Here is a 15,576-nt window from a genome sequence, read left to right on the forward strand (position 1 = left end):
ATCATGTAGCAGTGTGGCTTGCAATACTTTTCTAAAGGCAGGTGATTTCTTCAGAACATAGAAGGGCGTTGATTTCAATGAGAAAATGCTTACAATTCTGGTTCATGGAAATCTCCCTGTACAGAGATGTTCTGATATTTTTGTCCTGCTGCTTCTATATATTGATTTTTGTATTTAAAGTGTGAGGATCATTCATAAAGCTGACACCCCCAGCAATGAGAAATCAGGATTGAACTTACAGTCAGCTATGAGTTGACTTCAGGTCCACCAAATCACCATATTTTCCTATAGATGATAACATTTTAAAGAGTGATGAACTGCACATTTTATGTCCTCCTCAGGAAGTATATTTTTAAGACTTCGATTTTTTTGGGTCTCATTAAGATCAGTGATAACGGTTTTCCACTGACTTTGGTAGTATCTCTGATCTGTAATTTTACAAGTATACAGCAAACGGAAGATATAATACAGCTTTTTTTTGCTGCATAACATTGTATTCAGTTATGAAACAGTTTGACAGATTATTTTTTATATCTGTTCAGCTCTGATGGCACTTAACATATTGAAATTTATCTATTTCAGATTTAGTTTTCATTTTTCTTATGTCTCTTTAGTACTGAAGAGCTTTGTGTGCTCTTCTGTGCCACTGAAAACATTAATATCTCCTGCAAAAATAGCAATGTGCTTCAAAGAAGCTAACTCCACTAGGGTTAGTAGATGTCTTACCATGAACTACACTGGGATCAAGATTTCATTGACTTAATTGCTTACTATATAATGCAGAAATAATTGTTGTGTCCCAGGGAGATATCACACTTCCAAAGTTACTGAAGTGTATTTTTGATTTTTAAATAGCACTTGTCTTTTGTCAATAACTTTTACTTTAATATCTTTTCTTTAAACGTTAGAAAAGCAGTACTTCTAATTCCAACGACATTTTGATAATAGTATAATTTTCTGCCAGAAACTTCATATTTTTGCAAATCTGAAATTATGAACTCTTTTTTTTCCTTTTCCTTTCTGTGCCTAGAGGCTGTCTATGTGGCTTTCTATTTATGGGCCATGTTGACTATGGAATACAACTATGTGCATGTATAAACCATGCATTATAATTGTCTGCCTAATCTTCCAGTTTACTGTTGCTATGATTTCTCTATCACACTCAAGAAAACAAGTTACTAAATATGAGACTTTAAGGCTGGTGTGTTTGAAAAATTCTGTAGCTGGATCAGCTGCACATTGCACTTCAGACACCAACCTAAAAGTCAAATCAGAAAATCAGTTGATTAAAGAGCAATCGTTGGATTACCCAGAAAATGCAGCCCCTCTTCAGTGCCTCTTAACATATTCATTATTCAGTCCCAGATGCACCATGTTTTGACGTATTGGCAGCTGCAAAAGAAAAGAGGGAAAAGTCTTTTTTTGTTGTTTGTTTCTATCAGCGTGTTCAGCTTTGATTACCTTGGAAGATAGGCTTTTATTGGCTTCTGTTCCAAGAAGTTTACAGTCTAAGATTAGATATTGGCACCCTTGCTCTTACTGAATAGCATTATTCAGAAGTGACTGCTCTGTCAGGCCAGGTAGATCAGAATTAGTTATTGATTAGTATGATGGTGTTTACATAAAGCCAAGACAATGATTCAAATACCTTTCCATGAGTCAGTGATGCAAATATTTTCTGCTGGTTTAATCTGTTCACCCCTTTTTTAGATAAGTAACATAGAAAACACTTTGGTTTAAAAAAAAAATTACTTTGAGATGGAAACTGAATGAATGAAACATTTTGGCACACAAGGGAACAGGAGGGATTTTGTACAGAAAGCAGAGCATTCAAGAAAGCCCCGTATCCCCAACACAATCCTTGGAAGCAAACCTGAGAGGTCGGCAGGTTTTCACTAGACAAGAGATGAGCAATGATTAGTTTGCCTGTTTGCCGCCTTGAAACGTTGTCTGCTGCCAGCCCCAAATCCCCTTCTCCCATTTCCAGTACAGCTTTCAGCCTGCAGGATAAGCGGATGATGAGGTATACAGTTGTGGCGTGGAAGGGATTCAAATAAATGTAATGAGATTTTGATCTTCTGGGACTAGTGTGATACAAAGAGAGAAGAGGAGGAAAGACAAACTGTTCTTCATTTGTAGAAAATGCTTTCATCTTTTCTGTGCTGTGTGGCTATGGCTGAGGAGAGAGAAGGGAAGCTATCTTCCTGCTTATATCAAATTGCCAGGCCTTTAATTTTGACCAGATGCACCATATAATTATGGCAGCTGATGGATAGTTATAAAATGAATTAATCTTTGGCAAACTGAACTTCATTTTAAGTAATATCAGCGTCACAGAAGACACAGGAAAGCAAATTTTTTGGCGGGGTCAGTGCCTTTTTCAAATGCTTGGATTTCTTGGCAGAATAAAAGGGAGCATTTGTGCAAAGAGGCAAAATATTCTAATTTCTAAGCATGCCTCTGGAACAGATACCTTTGCTGCTCTTCCCACAGAGCAAGCAGGGCTGGATACTGACAGGCACTCTGAACCTTGCCCCCATCTGCTGAACTCTCCCATTTTCCTGAGGTTCCTATTGGCATTGTAGGTAGCATTCCTGACACTGTCACCACACTCTGCACTCTTAATTGTAACAAAGTACAGGAGGCTCAAGCATGCTTGTTTCCCAAGGCTGCTAATGAGCCCGAGCTCTCCTTACCCTTAATGAAGCAAGACTTGTTTGGGGGGATTCTTGTCCATCCCTCTTTTTTCTTGGTCAGGGAAGGAGGCAAGGGTTCACGCAACTGAACAATGACTTTACAGTGTAAAGGCTATGCAGCTGTGCCATCTGAAGCTGTCTTCAGTTATGAGCAACAAAGCTTAAATAGATTGTACTGTGAGGAGGTACAGCTCCGTGAGTGTGAACCATAGCTCTTGCTTCTGCTTCACTGACCTGTCTGCTCGCAGTAGCGATGGGCCCCTGATGGGAGCTTCGGCAGGGAGAGCTGCGTAGGGCGATGCTTTCAAATTCACTCTGTAATGCTGAATGCAGAAAAGGAAGCAAAATGAAGTTTCAGTTGATCTCTGAGAGGGGTGTGCAGCTGCCTTGTCTAGAAAATCCCATGCCCTCCATCTAAAAGTCATGGATTCCTAATCCACTTCAGATGATTAATAAGGCCACTAGAGCAAGCACTAAGTTCCTGAGTTTTAGCAATAAAGAATACTGACACAAAAGCACATGTGCATACACACACAAAACACTGAGCAAATCACACATTTCATTGTCTTCCTCTTTAGAGGCTCTTCTTGTAGATTAGAATCATCAGAAATTTGGGCTAAACTACTGTTTAGTAGAAGTTTCGTTTGTTTCATCTACATCTCTTTGGGCATTTCAGTTAGGACAATATAGAGCTCTTTAGAGATATTTACCAAAAACATGAATGCGATATATTTTTGTGCATATTTTTATGTATAAATACAGTACATATGATCTTGAAATACACAGGAGCAATATATTAATATATATCATAATATACAATATATATATATAAAAGATGTAAAAATATCATGTGCTTTCCTTGACACATTATTCCCTGTACATATTAATGTATATATTTGCACAGGTAAACAATGAGGTGTACTCTAAATGCTGTGCTATTGCTGTAATAGCAAATGAAAATTTCAATCTCAGAAAATAACTCTGAGAACTGTATTAACAATGATAGATTTAAAGTTATCAGCTATAATACTCTGGACTGATCTTGCACAATGCTATACAACAGTGAGGGATCTTAAGAAAGTTTTACTAGTAGATTAGCAAAGCCAAAAGCAGCATCTGCAGAAGAAATCTGATTTCACTGTAATAAGCTATTTAAAGGTAATCATTTTGTATTTTTAGCAATCCACAGAAACATCTGTTTTCCTCAATCATATGAGCGAGAAAGAGAAAGCAAAAGCAATTAAGAACGAGTTTTTGGTTTGCATTCTTAAGTGAACAGAGAGAAAGGAGGGAAAGGAAAAAAAAAGTCTAGTTTTAAATACCTTGATGTGTGCATGTGCAGTTTCAAAACTTTAGATCTCTCTCCCGCCTGGTATTGTGGATTGATAGCACCGGGAGCCGCAGCAAAAGCTGACAACCCCCCACAGCTGACCCCTCATGTTCTCTCTCGCCTAATCGAATTTTATGTGTGTTTCCAGATAGCTGATCAGCTTCCCTGGATTTCGCTGACGCCACAGGAAAGCTTTGCCTGAAGATGGAAACACTGGAGTCGGAACTGACCTGCCCTATCTGTCTGGAGCTGTTTGAAGACCCGCTGCTGCTGCCCTGCGCTCACAGCCTCTGCTTCAACTGTGCGCACCGCATCCTCGTCTCCCACTGCGCCACCAACGAGCCGGTGGAATCTATCACCGCCTTCCAGTGCCCCACCTGCCGCTATGTCATCACCCTCAGCCAGCGTGGCTTAGAGGGGCTCAAACGCAACGTCACCCTGCAGAACATCATCGACCGGTTTCAGAAAGCCTCGGTGAGCGGGCCCAACTCCCCCAGTGAGACCCGCCGGGAGCGGGCTTTCGACAGCAACAGCATGTCGTCCTGCGAGAAGGTCCTCTGCCAGTTCTGCGACCAGGACCCTGCCCAGGAGGCGGTGAAGACCTGCGTTACCTGTGAGGTCTCCTACTGCGAGGAGTGTCTGAAAGCCACTCACCCCAACAAGAAGCCCTTCACTGGCCACCGGCTGATCGAGCCCATCCCGGACTCTCACATCAGGGGATTAATGTGCTTGGAGCATGAGGACGAGAAGGTTAACATGTACTGCGTGACTGATGACCAGCTGATCTGTGCTTTGTGCAAGCTGGTCGGACGGCACCGTGACCATCAGGTGGCAGCTTTAAGCGAGCGCTATGACAAGTTAAAGGTTAGTGATACCTACCAGTCTCTGCACCCCACGGCGCGTGGTCGGGAAGGAAAGCGTCCTTCAGATGGGTGTTGCATTTCTTCCTTTGGGCAGGGGCTGGTAACAGCAGGTGTGCGGTCTGTCACCAGATGAGATACATATGCAGATCTATATGTGCTCATCAACATTGAAAAGGTGTCAGATTTTCCCTTAAAGACAGATTTCTCAGTTGTGCTTTGATTCCTCTATAGCTATCATAAGGAACATACAGTTTGACTACTGCTGGGGTGAATTTGCTTATCTGCCTACATCTTCACTCAAGTTGTCTAGCAGGGTTTTCATGTTGACTGCACATACACAGGCACTGACGGAAATGTCAGGCTTTCTTCACATACACTCTGCTGTTGATTATTTTTCATTGAGTTGTTTTCATCGTGGAAAGCTCTTTGCATCACTGCTAGCAGGAGATGCATTTACATGTGCTGGCTTCAGGGGCTGCAGCTGCCTGACCAGCCCAGGGGGTCTGAATGCCAGCCTTGCTCTTCCTGTGCTGCCTCACAGGAAAGAAAACCAAAATTCTCCCTCAGCTCCTTGTAGCAATTTCCATGGTTATGCGAGCTCCCCATCCCCACTGGCATGGCATTTCACCCACCCGGCACCCAGGCGACTCTGGCAGTCCCAGACTCATGTGGGACATCCTCACCAGGGGCAGCAGGATGGCTCCTCAGACTCCTGCTGAGGCCAAGTCAAGCAGCCCCTGACCCATCACGCCAATTCAGGTGCTGCAACAGAGCAAAGGAATCAATTTGCTGCCATTCCTCATTCCCTCAGGCTGGTCTGTGTGTGCCTGCCTGCCTATGTTTTGAGGGGATTTTTGACCTATGGACTGCAACTGAGAAGTCACAAGTGTGGAGGGCAAAGATTATCTGCCAGCTTTCTCACATAGAATTTCAGAGATGTGAAAAGAAACTGTATTAATAGGTTTAACTAACAGGAAGGCTTTTCTTAAGTACCTTCAGATAAAAACATGAGGCTGCACACATCTATGACAATTTTATGTGAGTGCAGGTAAGTTTTGCCTACACATACCACATGTTTTTCGTGCCTCTATGCATGTGCAAGCATGCAGATCATATTCTACAATTACATTAATATAATGAAAAATACTTTTTTACTTGGACCTGTTAGCTTCTTTTCATCTCTTAAAGACTTTTATTCAATAAGGAGTTGTTATTTCTGCTTTCTATTTCCTTTAAGCAGGTTTGTTTTTTCTTTAACAATTAAGAGTTTAGCCATTAGTAAAATGGAACATGGACTATAAACGTGAATAGAAGGGGCATGGACCTACAATGCTTTTCAATAATCCAACAGGTTTACATGCTTACCAGGTGCTTCTATTTAGTAAGCTAGTAGTGACTGAATGACTGTATTTTTTATCAACTTGATACGAGTAGAAATGTGATACTTAACGTGAAGTACCTTCAAAATTAAATACTGGATAAGAACATTTTTGAGGATGTCAATAAACATTAAAGAAAAATTTCTTAGTGCTGATGTACTTAGATATGATTAGTCTTCAAAGAAAAGTTTAAAAGGCATGTATCTTCTTCTGAGATCTTTGGCTTAACATTACAGATGGTTAAGAAAAAAATTAGGGTGTTTTTGCATGATCTATGCTTTTGCTGTGCAAAGATGCCTAAGCAAACTCCGGATGGGTATCTCACACAGACAAGCAACATTCACATTAAATATTATTCAGTTTAGCTAATTTGGCAGAAGCCTAATAGAGTACTTTCTGCCAGCCTCATTCAAGAATAATTTGAGTACTAATTTAATGGTTACAGTAGGCCTGGATCAAATAACTTTTTCCTTAAAGTGGCAATTCCTATAATTCTTTATAATGTCCATAGAATTTTTTGAGACTTGGACTTTCTTTGTATCCAGTCTATCTAGAATCAGTTTATACAGAAAATTATTAGCCTACATGAAATCCAGTTACTAACCTTTTTGTTATGAGGCAGCCTATTTCACTTTGCCATTCCCAGCAATTACACCAGTCGTGCCAATTTTGCCACTGGTTTCAACACATTTATACCCTGAGCCCAGGGAGAGCTGCTAATGAAAGTATTTGGTTCAAGTTTGCAGATAGTCTTTGTTAACCTACCAATAATGTGCAGATGCCATTGGCAAATGCGATGTGCAAGTAGATCAGAAAAAAGCAGATCAGAAAATTCCCCTCTGAAAAACAGGTTGCTGCTCATTATATTGCTGCTGTGGGTTTTAAATACATGGGTCTGTTTGGTTGATAGATGGGTTACCAAAATTTAAAAAGGAAATTCTAAAAGAATGAGTAAGCAGTAGTCAATAGTGTAGTGGATTCATTCAAAAATGGTTGGTTAGTTGTATCTTTAAAAAAAGAAAACCCAAACCGCTTCAAATGACATTTTTCTTTTCTTGCAATTTTCTTTTTTTAAATCAACACATTGTTGATGCTAACAACAGCAACTTGTGTAGCTCTGGGTGTCAAGCTATGCTAATTACTAACATTCTCTTCCAGCAGTGTTACTAATTATTGAAACTATATCTCACCCTTCATTAAGCATAGGACAAAAGATGCCATTGCAATCTAGCTCCTTTTGTGGCAAAAATGAAACCCTTTAATTAGGAGTTCTGTACACTTGTCCAGCAGAGAAGTCTATGTTAAAGCATGTTTAACAGTCAGTGTAATCACAATTGTGGACATTTGAAAATGAGAAAGTGTTTTCCTTTGGCAGCTATGGCTCCAGCCCTGAGAGGTGCTTTTCTTAATGAACTTTTACTGTGGGTGGAGGGGGATGAGGGCACTTATTCCAGAACCACTTCTTTCTTAGTTACCAAGACCTCACAGTACAACTATGCGTGTAAAATTATTTTAGTGTTTATAGACTATTTCTTTTCTTTTTTTTTTTAAAAAAAAAAAAGGTCATAAACACAGATGCCTTAAAAATAGAGACCTCATAAACCGTGACAAAAAGAGAGAATAGGAAACATTCCAGTGGTACACTGACTTTATGAGGTGGTAGTCATTATTGTGGTAAAAGTTAGAAATTAATTTTAGCTACATAAGCAATGAGAGCTTCAAAAATAGAAAATTCAAATGCTGATGTCTACTCCACTATACTATCACAAAGAAAATATTGTCTAATTATTTTTGATATTGATTCTTTGTTTTTTGTCTTGTTGCGATGGCAAGGAAAACACAATTAAAAAGTGCACTCATTATGTTTAGAGAAAATTAATAAAAATTTCTGTTGCCCTATAGATGTATTTATACTCAGGAAAATTATAAGAAAAATTAAAATATAAAATTGTTTTGGAAGAAGGAAGAATATTTGGGGGAGATGTTGGTGGGTGAGGATAGAAAGATAACGCCCATTTAATTTTAGCCAAAAGCCATGGTGAGATGTGACATAAGAGGAAGATAGAGAATAAACCATATTTTAAAGTGGTATAAAATCTGCTTAACTCCATTGAAACCAACTATTTTACTCCTCTTCATATTTACTGTGAATACGGCCATTGACAGGTATAACCTTGCCAAAAATTAATTTTGAAATTATTTCCTTGCTGCTTAATCAAGAGAGATCTTTTGTTAAATCAGACTGTTAGAGGTTAGCGGTGGTTCTCCGTGTTTTTGTTTGAACCTTATTAGCACAGTTGCGTATTGGACATGTTTATGAAGGCAGGGCAGTCATCTGAATGTCAGTCCGGAATTCCAGAAACTAAAGGGAGCTTCTTGTTTGTGAGTTTTTCATTTCATTTGAGTGGCAGAATCCATAGACACCTATTTTTTCTGCACTTCTTTATTCAGGATGCAAGGATTTAGTTTTCAGTGATGTGTCAATCCAATTACTCACAAATATTTTTTTGGTGGGAAGCAGCCATAAGCTGTTTCCACATAAGGAGAATTGCATTCAACTCTTATAAACCTACCTTGGTGGTGTAAAGGTAAGAGATTTTGTCAGGTTCACAGCTTCTACAAATAGAGCACAAAAATATATTTGCTTCCCTGATACTCTGAGATAAAAACTTCTCCTATTTAAATGTCTTTGCAGAGATACTGGCAAAATATGTGGGAAGATTTCCAACTATTACTTCTTTGTGATATTTTGTATTCGCAGCTTGATCATTAATTGATATATTATGATACTGTGAGAACTTAACAATTCTAAGCCTGTCCTCAAACAGTTTGGTTGGCAATACAGGAATATTGGTTCCTGTACTTATATATAAATACATTATGTAAACGCATGTAAGTATATGTCTATATACATTTTATCAATTTTATATGAATATTTATAGGGCTTGCATTAGTACAATAACATGACAATACTACATATGTTTGTATGTATGTATGTGTAGATGTGTTTGGATAACACAAAAATACACAATTTTTAGCAATTAATATCTGGAATTGTGTAATTGTATAAATATACGTATGCTGATATTTTAAGTAAATATAAATTTTCACATATAGTTAGGTCATTAAAAATATATTTGATAATGTGTATATTAACTACACCTTAGTTGTTTTTCTTGGTATTTATGTTTAAAACTCCATGAATATAACTATTTTTAGTAGCATTTTTTTCTCATATGAATCTATAGTTTGCCTGTATGCCCTTAAATTTTTACTAACTTCCTATTTATTGGAAGCAATTTACAGTAATAAACAAATAAATAAATCAACTGATATGAAATATGATAGTATTTCAGTGTTATAGTGATATGCATTATTAAACATTTAGATAAGTGGCACTTTTCCATACTTAATTTCAAAATGTAGACAAATACTTTCTACAGTGACAGCTAGGCAACTTTAGCATATACACAAACCACTATAACCAACCTGAAAAAATGTGAGCTCCTGAACTTTCATTGTTATTAAATTAGATACAGCTTTATATTATTATTAGATTAGATACTGCTTGACACATATTTCATTGTATTTGTTATGAAATGAAAAAGAGGAATGGTTATATATATATATATTAGTAAGGAATATTATCTGATATTACTTAACACAGAAACATGCAAAAGTATAGTTAACTCTCTGTGCTTTAATATTTGCAAATATCCAAAATATTAACTTGTTACGTAGAAGATGATAGAAGTAGGAACATACTATTTTATTACAAAGGCTTTCTAGCAACACTTATTATATTAACGTGTAAATTTTAAGGCAGACTTTAGAACATACTCTAGTTTTATCTCAGGTGGGTGTGTTTGCACCATCTGATATGTCTTTGGTGGAATTTAAAAGAATAAGTAAATGTCAATAGAGTCATAACAACGTTAGCAGTGGACTGTGTTTTCCTTTGTTTGTTTGTTTGTTGTTTTGGTAAGTTTTAGAATGTTTTAGCCTAGTTTGGAGATTCTGGTATTTATGACTGTGGATTATGATCTATTACTTAACAATAGCTATAAATAAAGTTCTATGAGATTGTTTTTATTTACTGAATATATTTTAAATAATATAAGTTACAGTTTTTAAAAGCTTTCACAAATTTACCAGTTGGCATGTCTTTCACAAATATTTGTATATAACGTATTACCTTCAATTTTTAGTGGAAATGATAGTGTTGAAGGCATAATATATTCAGGAAGAAGAAGATAATTAAATGTAATTGTAACCAGTATTGCATTATTTTCTTTGTTTTCATGATTCGGATTTCCAGGGAAGGTAGACTAGATGTTAAGTAAAATATATTTTCATAATTTTCCATGGATCTGATCCAAAATGTTCAGCTAATGGACTTCAAGTCCCTGTTCTAGCTCTTAATTTGCTTATTGTAATGACCTCCTGACTGTCCCTTTGTTGCTTATGCATTTTTAGGGATAATACAATGATTGAGAGGTGGTGTTGGAATGTAATGAATGACAAATGCCTCTTCAGAATGAGAATCTGTTTAAACAGCAAACAATAAAGCAATAAAAATGGAAATGAAGCAAATAAATGAGGTTAAGGACAAATAACTAACTCTCTTAAAACATTTAGAGTTGGGCACAGGTTGACCCTTTGTGCAGGAAAGGTAGCGCTTGCCTAATGAAGTAACAAAGATAGGATAGGTAATGGGAGAAGTTACAAACAAGGTGACCTTTCAAAGACAGAACCCTATATTTTTTAGAATAACAGTACATTTTCTTAAAATTGTTAAATAGAATGAGAAAACTAGTTCTTTTATTGCTTTATTGGGGAATTATAAAGCTCACTGAGGGGTTGTGGTTAGGAGAACTTGCCATAGACGGTAGGCTAAAGCTCACTGGCTGCATTGAGAGGTATGTGCAAGTGTATGAATATGTATGTCAATACATGAAGTATGTATATTCTAAATTTATTTTAAGGTGTAACCTTATTTTAATGCAAATATTTAAAAAAAAAAAAGTGATAGCAAATACATTTTCAGACAAACGTGAAGGTTGTTGGTAGTATGCTTTAAATAGGAAAAAAAAACAGCAACAACAACAACAACAAAATGGATGTAAATATCTCCCAAACTAGCACTACAGAACACTCAATATTCAGATTTCTCTCAAGGTTTAATTTAACATGTTAAATTACTACATGAAGAGAAATCTAAATTACTTTAATTCTGCCCTGTAATGACATACAATCATAGGAGCATGATTAAAGCATTTCGATTCTTCATTTTATGTTAAACATTTTTCATTACCTATTATATTTTTTTCTGTATTCTCCAATCTTAAAACACAAATCCAGCAATGATCCCAGTACATTAATTTGTATTTCAGTCTTTACAAACATCTATCAAGATATTCTTTGGTCCTATATTTTTTCAGCAAAATGCGCCCTTCCTAGCCAAATCATAGTATCTGTGTGTGTCTTCAACACTGTGAGCCCACCCATAGTGGTTCATAGCCAGTAAGGTATAGTGCCTACCTAATTCAAAAAGCCTGAATAGTCCAAGGACAGAGAAGCTCTCCCAGGTCACAAACTGCAAAGCTGTGGTGGGTTGCTTTGGCCTCAGAGCCTGATGTGTATGGCAAGACTTTGTGTTCCCTCTCTCCCTCACCTCTCCCCCAAATCAGCCATCCAGTCCCCTATCCCCTTGTCTTCCCTTGACCCTCCACATAGGAAGCCTTTTCTTTTGCTGGGCTGGGAAGGAAGCTGTTGATACCAACAGTGAGCACCCACACTGAGGACATGAGGGGACTTCTGTCCTTTACAGCTTTCACCTCTCATTTAAAATGAACTCTCTTGAATCAGATAGAGCCTTCTCTGTTCTTCCAGTTGTCTAAAGTCAGTGAAAATGAAGAAGGAGCAAAGAAAATGGAAAAGTAAATGATTTTATCATAGTATGATAATACTGAGCTACCAAGCTATTCCTGGAACTTCTATATATGCTTACTTAAGCAACTCTTACCTAAGTACAAACGCTTAAATGGAACCACATTTTCTTCATACCTGTCAGTAAAATGTATAGAACATGTTGGGTAGCTAATAAATAAGTAATATAACATTGGTGTTCCTGATGCCTTATGGTGCCAGCAGGATTGCTTTTTATGACAGTCTTCTCTTTTGAAAGTTCTGCAGGCTGAAGTGGAAGTATAATTTGTTTTATGAATTTCCTCCTTTGTGTGGGGTGTTGGCCTTGTGCAATATCCCAGTTATGACTGTAAAAGGGGGCATGTTCAGGTTGTTTTAATGCCTCAGACAAATTTCTCAAGAGACTGGATCTCTGCATTGCCTCTGAACTTTTCAGATCCCCTTCATTAGAGCTTACAGACATGTTTTCAGCTGCCAAGATGGGAGATTTTGTCATAGCTGGGATTGCACTGCAATATTTAGAAAATTCTTTGCCACCTGCTAACACCTGTGTGTTTTTTGCCTATGCCTTACTTCCTCTGAAACAGCTCCTTGAGATTCTGAGAGCTGAAAACTAGAAAGGAAAAAAGAAAAAAAAAATGGGGGGGACAAGAAATATCCATAGTCAGGAGTATGGTTATGTAGAAATATTTCACTATCCATCTGGAGTATGACAGTAATGCACTTCCAACATTTTAGGGTTATTTATGTGTTTTTATGAATGCATGTTCATCAATTTGACTTTGAAAGGAAGGTACGGTGTGTTTTTTTTTCATGCTTACATTATTTGCATTTTTAGAGAAATGAAAATTTCCTGGTAAAATGTAGTTTCAGTCTAGTCATTTTAAATTTTGTAATTTTAACTTCCTTACAGTGTCAGAATAGCACAAAGTAGCAATATGATCTTTTAATTATATTTTGCAGTATGAGAGGGATCAAATTCAGTACAGATGAGAGATGTAACTGGAGTGTCTATGGCTAGCTTTTTTCCTTTTGCAATTTCCCTATTTAATTAGTTTTGATATTGAGAGTGATCTTCTGAATTACCACAGATGCCTCATCCATAGCCTCTTTGTGACACACTGAACACTGGCTACAAAAAGCAAATGTTTGAAAGTTGAAATGGCAAGGATATTTTGGTGGAATAATAAAAAAGAGAGAGATAGAGAAGGAAGGAAAGAAAAGGAAATTTCCGTGGGCTTTTTTAACTTTGGAATAGATGGTATTCCACTGTACTAACATCTCTGCCAAACATCTGTAAAGTATGGAAATAATTTTATTTATTTTTACCATGGCAATTCACAGAGGTTCCGTTCAAAATTAAGTCCAGAATATAAAATTTTCCACAAATACATGAAGAGATGTATTCCCTGCTTGAAGAAGCATAATTAGTAAATTAGCAAATTAGAAAAGTCATATGGTATCAGTAATATTCAGGCTACATCCTGGCATCATGTAATGGGTAAGATTAAATAAATAATAACAATAATAATAATAAATATTGATTAATTCCACTAGTCAAAAGGGGCACTACTTTTTGATTTCTTGTAATGATTCTGGTGTGAAATATAGTAACCACGTTTTCACTGTGCTGAAAGGTCTGCATTCTCATGCACATAATTTAGGAGAAGTTCCAGTGCAACTGCATGTCCTGCCTTCTGTGCCAGCCTAGTAACAAAGTAGATATACTCCCATTACTTAATTGTGATATTCAAACCAAAGATAGTATACTGTAATAACACTACAAAATAGTACTCTATTGACTGAAAATTTACACTCCCTAAATTTGAAAAAAAGAGCTGAAATGTGAGATATTCCAAGTTAATTAAATTCTAGGTTTGGTCTGTAGTGTTTTCTCTTTTATGTCATAAGTGTTTTGGCTTTTATTTCTTAATGAAATTCTGATTTTGTTATCCCATTCATTTTTCAAAGGGAATTCTCAATAAAATGAAAATGAAAAAGTAGTACAAGAAGAAGAGATCTTTTATGTGACATATGCAAAAGTTCATATAAATTACAATAAGTAGGAATAAAATGTATAGTCTCTTCTCAAAATGCTAAAAAGTACAAAGGGTCCTTTTCATCACCTTTCTTCTTAGGGCTATACTACACTGATAATTTCTTACTGTCAGCTACTGTGCACTCACAAGCTGTGGGTGAACCCATGTAGGTATATTAATTATATGGATTAATGTTCTTCTGCTTTTGGGAATGGTGGTGTGCCCTGGTAGGATAACTACTGCTTTGGTGTACAATAGACTGGAAGTTGTTGCTGGCTCCTGCATTACAGCAGCCTCCTCACTGAAACTCATCTCTGAAGCCATGCTAGCAATTTTAAAATCTGAGGCTGTATGCCTGCATTCTCTTATTTACTGTGATGCAGTCAAACTTTTCAAGAGATTAAAGACAGTCAACTGTTTACAACAGATGTGTCTTGTGGTAGAAGCATTAAACAGACTTGGTGGGCTGTGGTTAATGGCAGTGTGTGCAAATTTTATCTCCAGATTAAGTCAGCAATGTATGGGGAATATGTCTCTTCAAACTGAATCCAAGCAATATTTATATTATTAATAATTTACTAAAAGATCAGAAAAGATATTGATCAGTATATGGATGACAGTTCAACTAAACAGATATTTAAAATATATCCATGACCCAAAGAGTCTAAGCACATACATGCAAGAAATCCCTTCAGAGGTATAACAGAAGGAACCGTTAAAATGATACAAATCATATTTAACTGACCTCATCAATTAAAAAAGACATCAAGATTAGTCAAGCCAAAAAAATATTCTGTGCCTTTTCTAATATACCAAACCCGACCATATTCTGTAAACTATAAAAGCGGAAAAATGTATTTGCAGATGTACATGAGATTGGCAGGGGTGAATGCTTGGGAAAGACCCTGTGTTTTTCCAGTAGTCATGGTCCTTCTGAACATTGTATGGTCTTTCCTATAATTCCTGCTTCCCCAGTGCGCTGGGCTGCTTGGGCAGGGGGCACTTCTGGATGGCTGTACCAGCACTGGGTCTTTCCCACCACACAGGGTGTGCTTCCACTTAGTGGGATGGAGCTGCATTTGCCTTTCTGTGGTGAAGTGCTTCTGTTGGAAGACCAGCACTGACGGTTAATCTGTGAATTGAAAACTCTGCCATGTGAGGGAGCCCCTGCATTGAGGTGCTTTTTTATCCCAAGGAGCTATAGGTGTCCGCTGAACAGAAGGACCCGCTCAAGATGCCTGGTGAGGTTATGCAAACTTTGGGTGAACTTCTACGATGATGCAATCTTTTCTTTCATGTGCTTAAGTAAGGGCAGAAGTTGTTCTCTCCCCTGCATTTGAT

The 15,576-nt window shown here is 37.2% G+C and overlaps 1 protein-coding gene across 3 annotated transcripts in view; it reads left to right on the forward strand.

Moving 5' to 3' along the window:
• Positions 1-15,576, forward strand: part of MID1 (midline 1) — a 240,592-nt gene that overhangs the window by 144,336 nt on the left and 80,680 nt on the right. For all 3 annotated transcript variants that reach the window (XM_035542309.1, XM_035542308.1, XM_035542307.1), the window contains exon 2: positions 4,175-4,890. In XM_035542309.1, the coding sequence (XP_035398202.1) occupies positions 4,231-4,890 (660 nt within the window). In that variant the 5' untranslated portion in view covers positions 4,175-4,230. The remainder of the gene's footprint in view (positions 1-4,174; positions 4,891-15,576) is intronic.

The sequence above is a fragment of the Cygnus atratus genome, chromosome 1, assembly GCF_013377495.2.
Source record: "Cygnus atratus isolate AKBS03 ecotype Queensland, Australia chromosome 1, CAtr_DNAZoo_HiC_assembly, whole genome shotgun sequence".
NCBI lineage: Eukaryota > Metazoa > Chordata > Aves > Anseriformes > Anatidae > Cygnus > Cygnus atratus.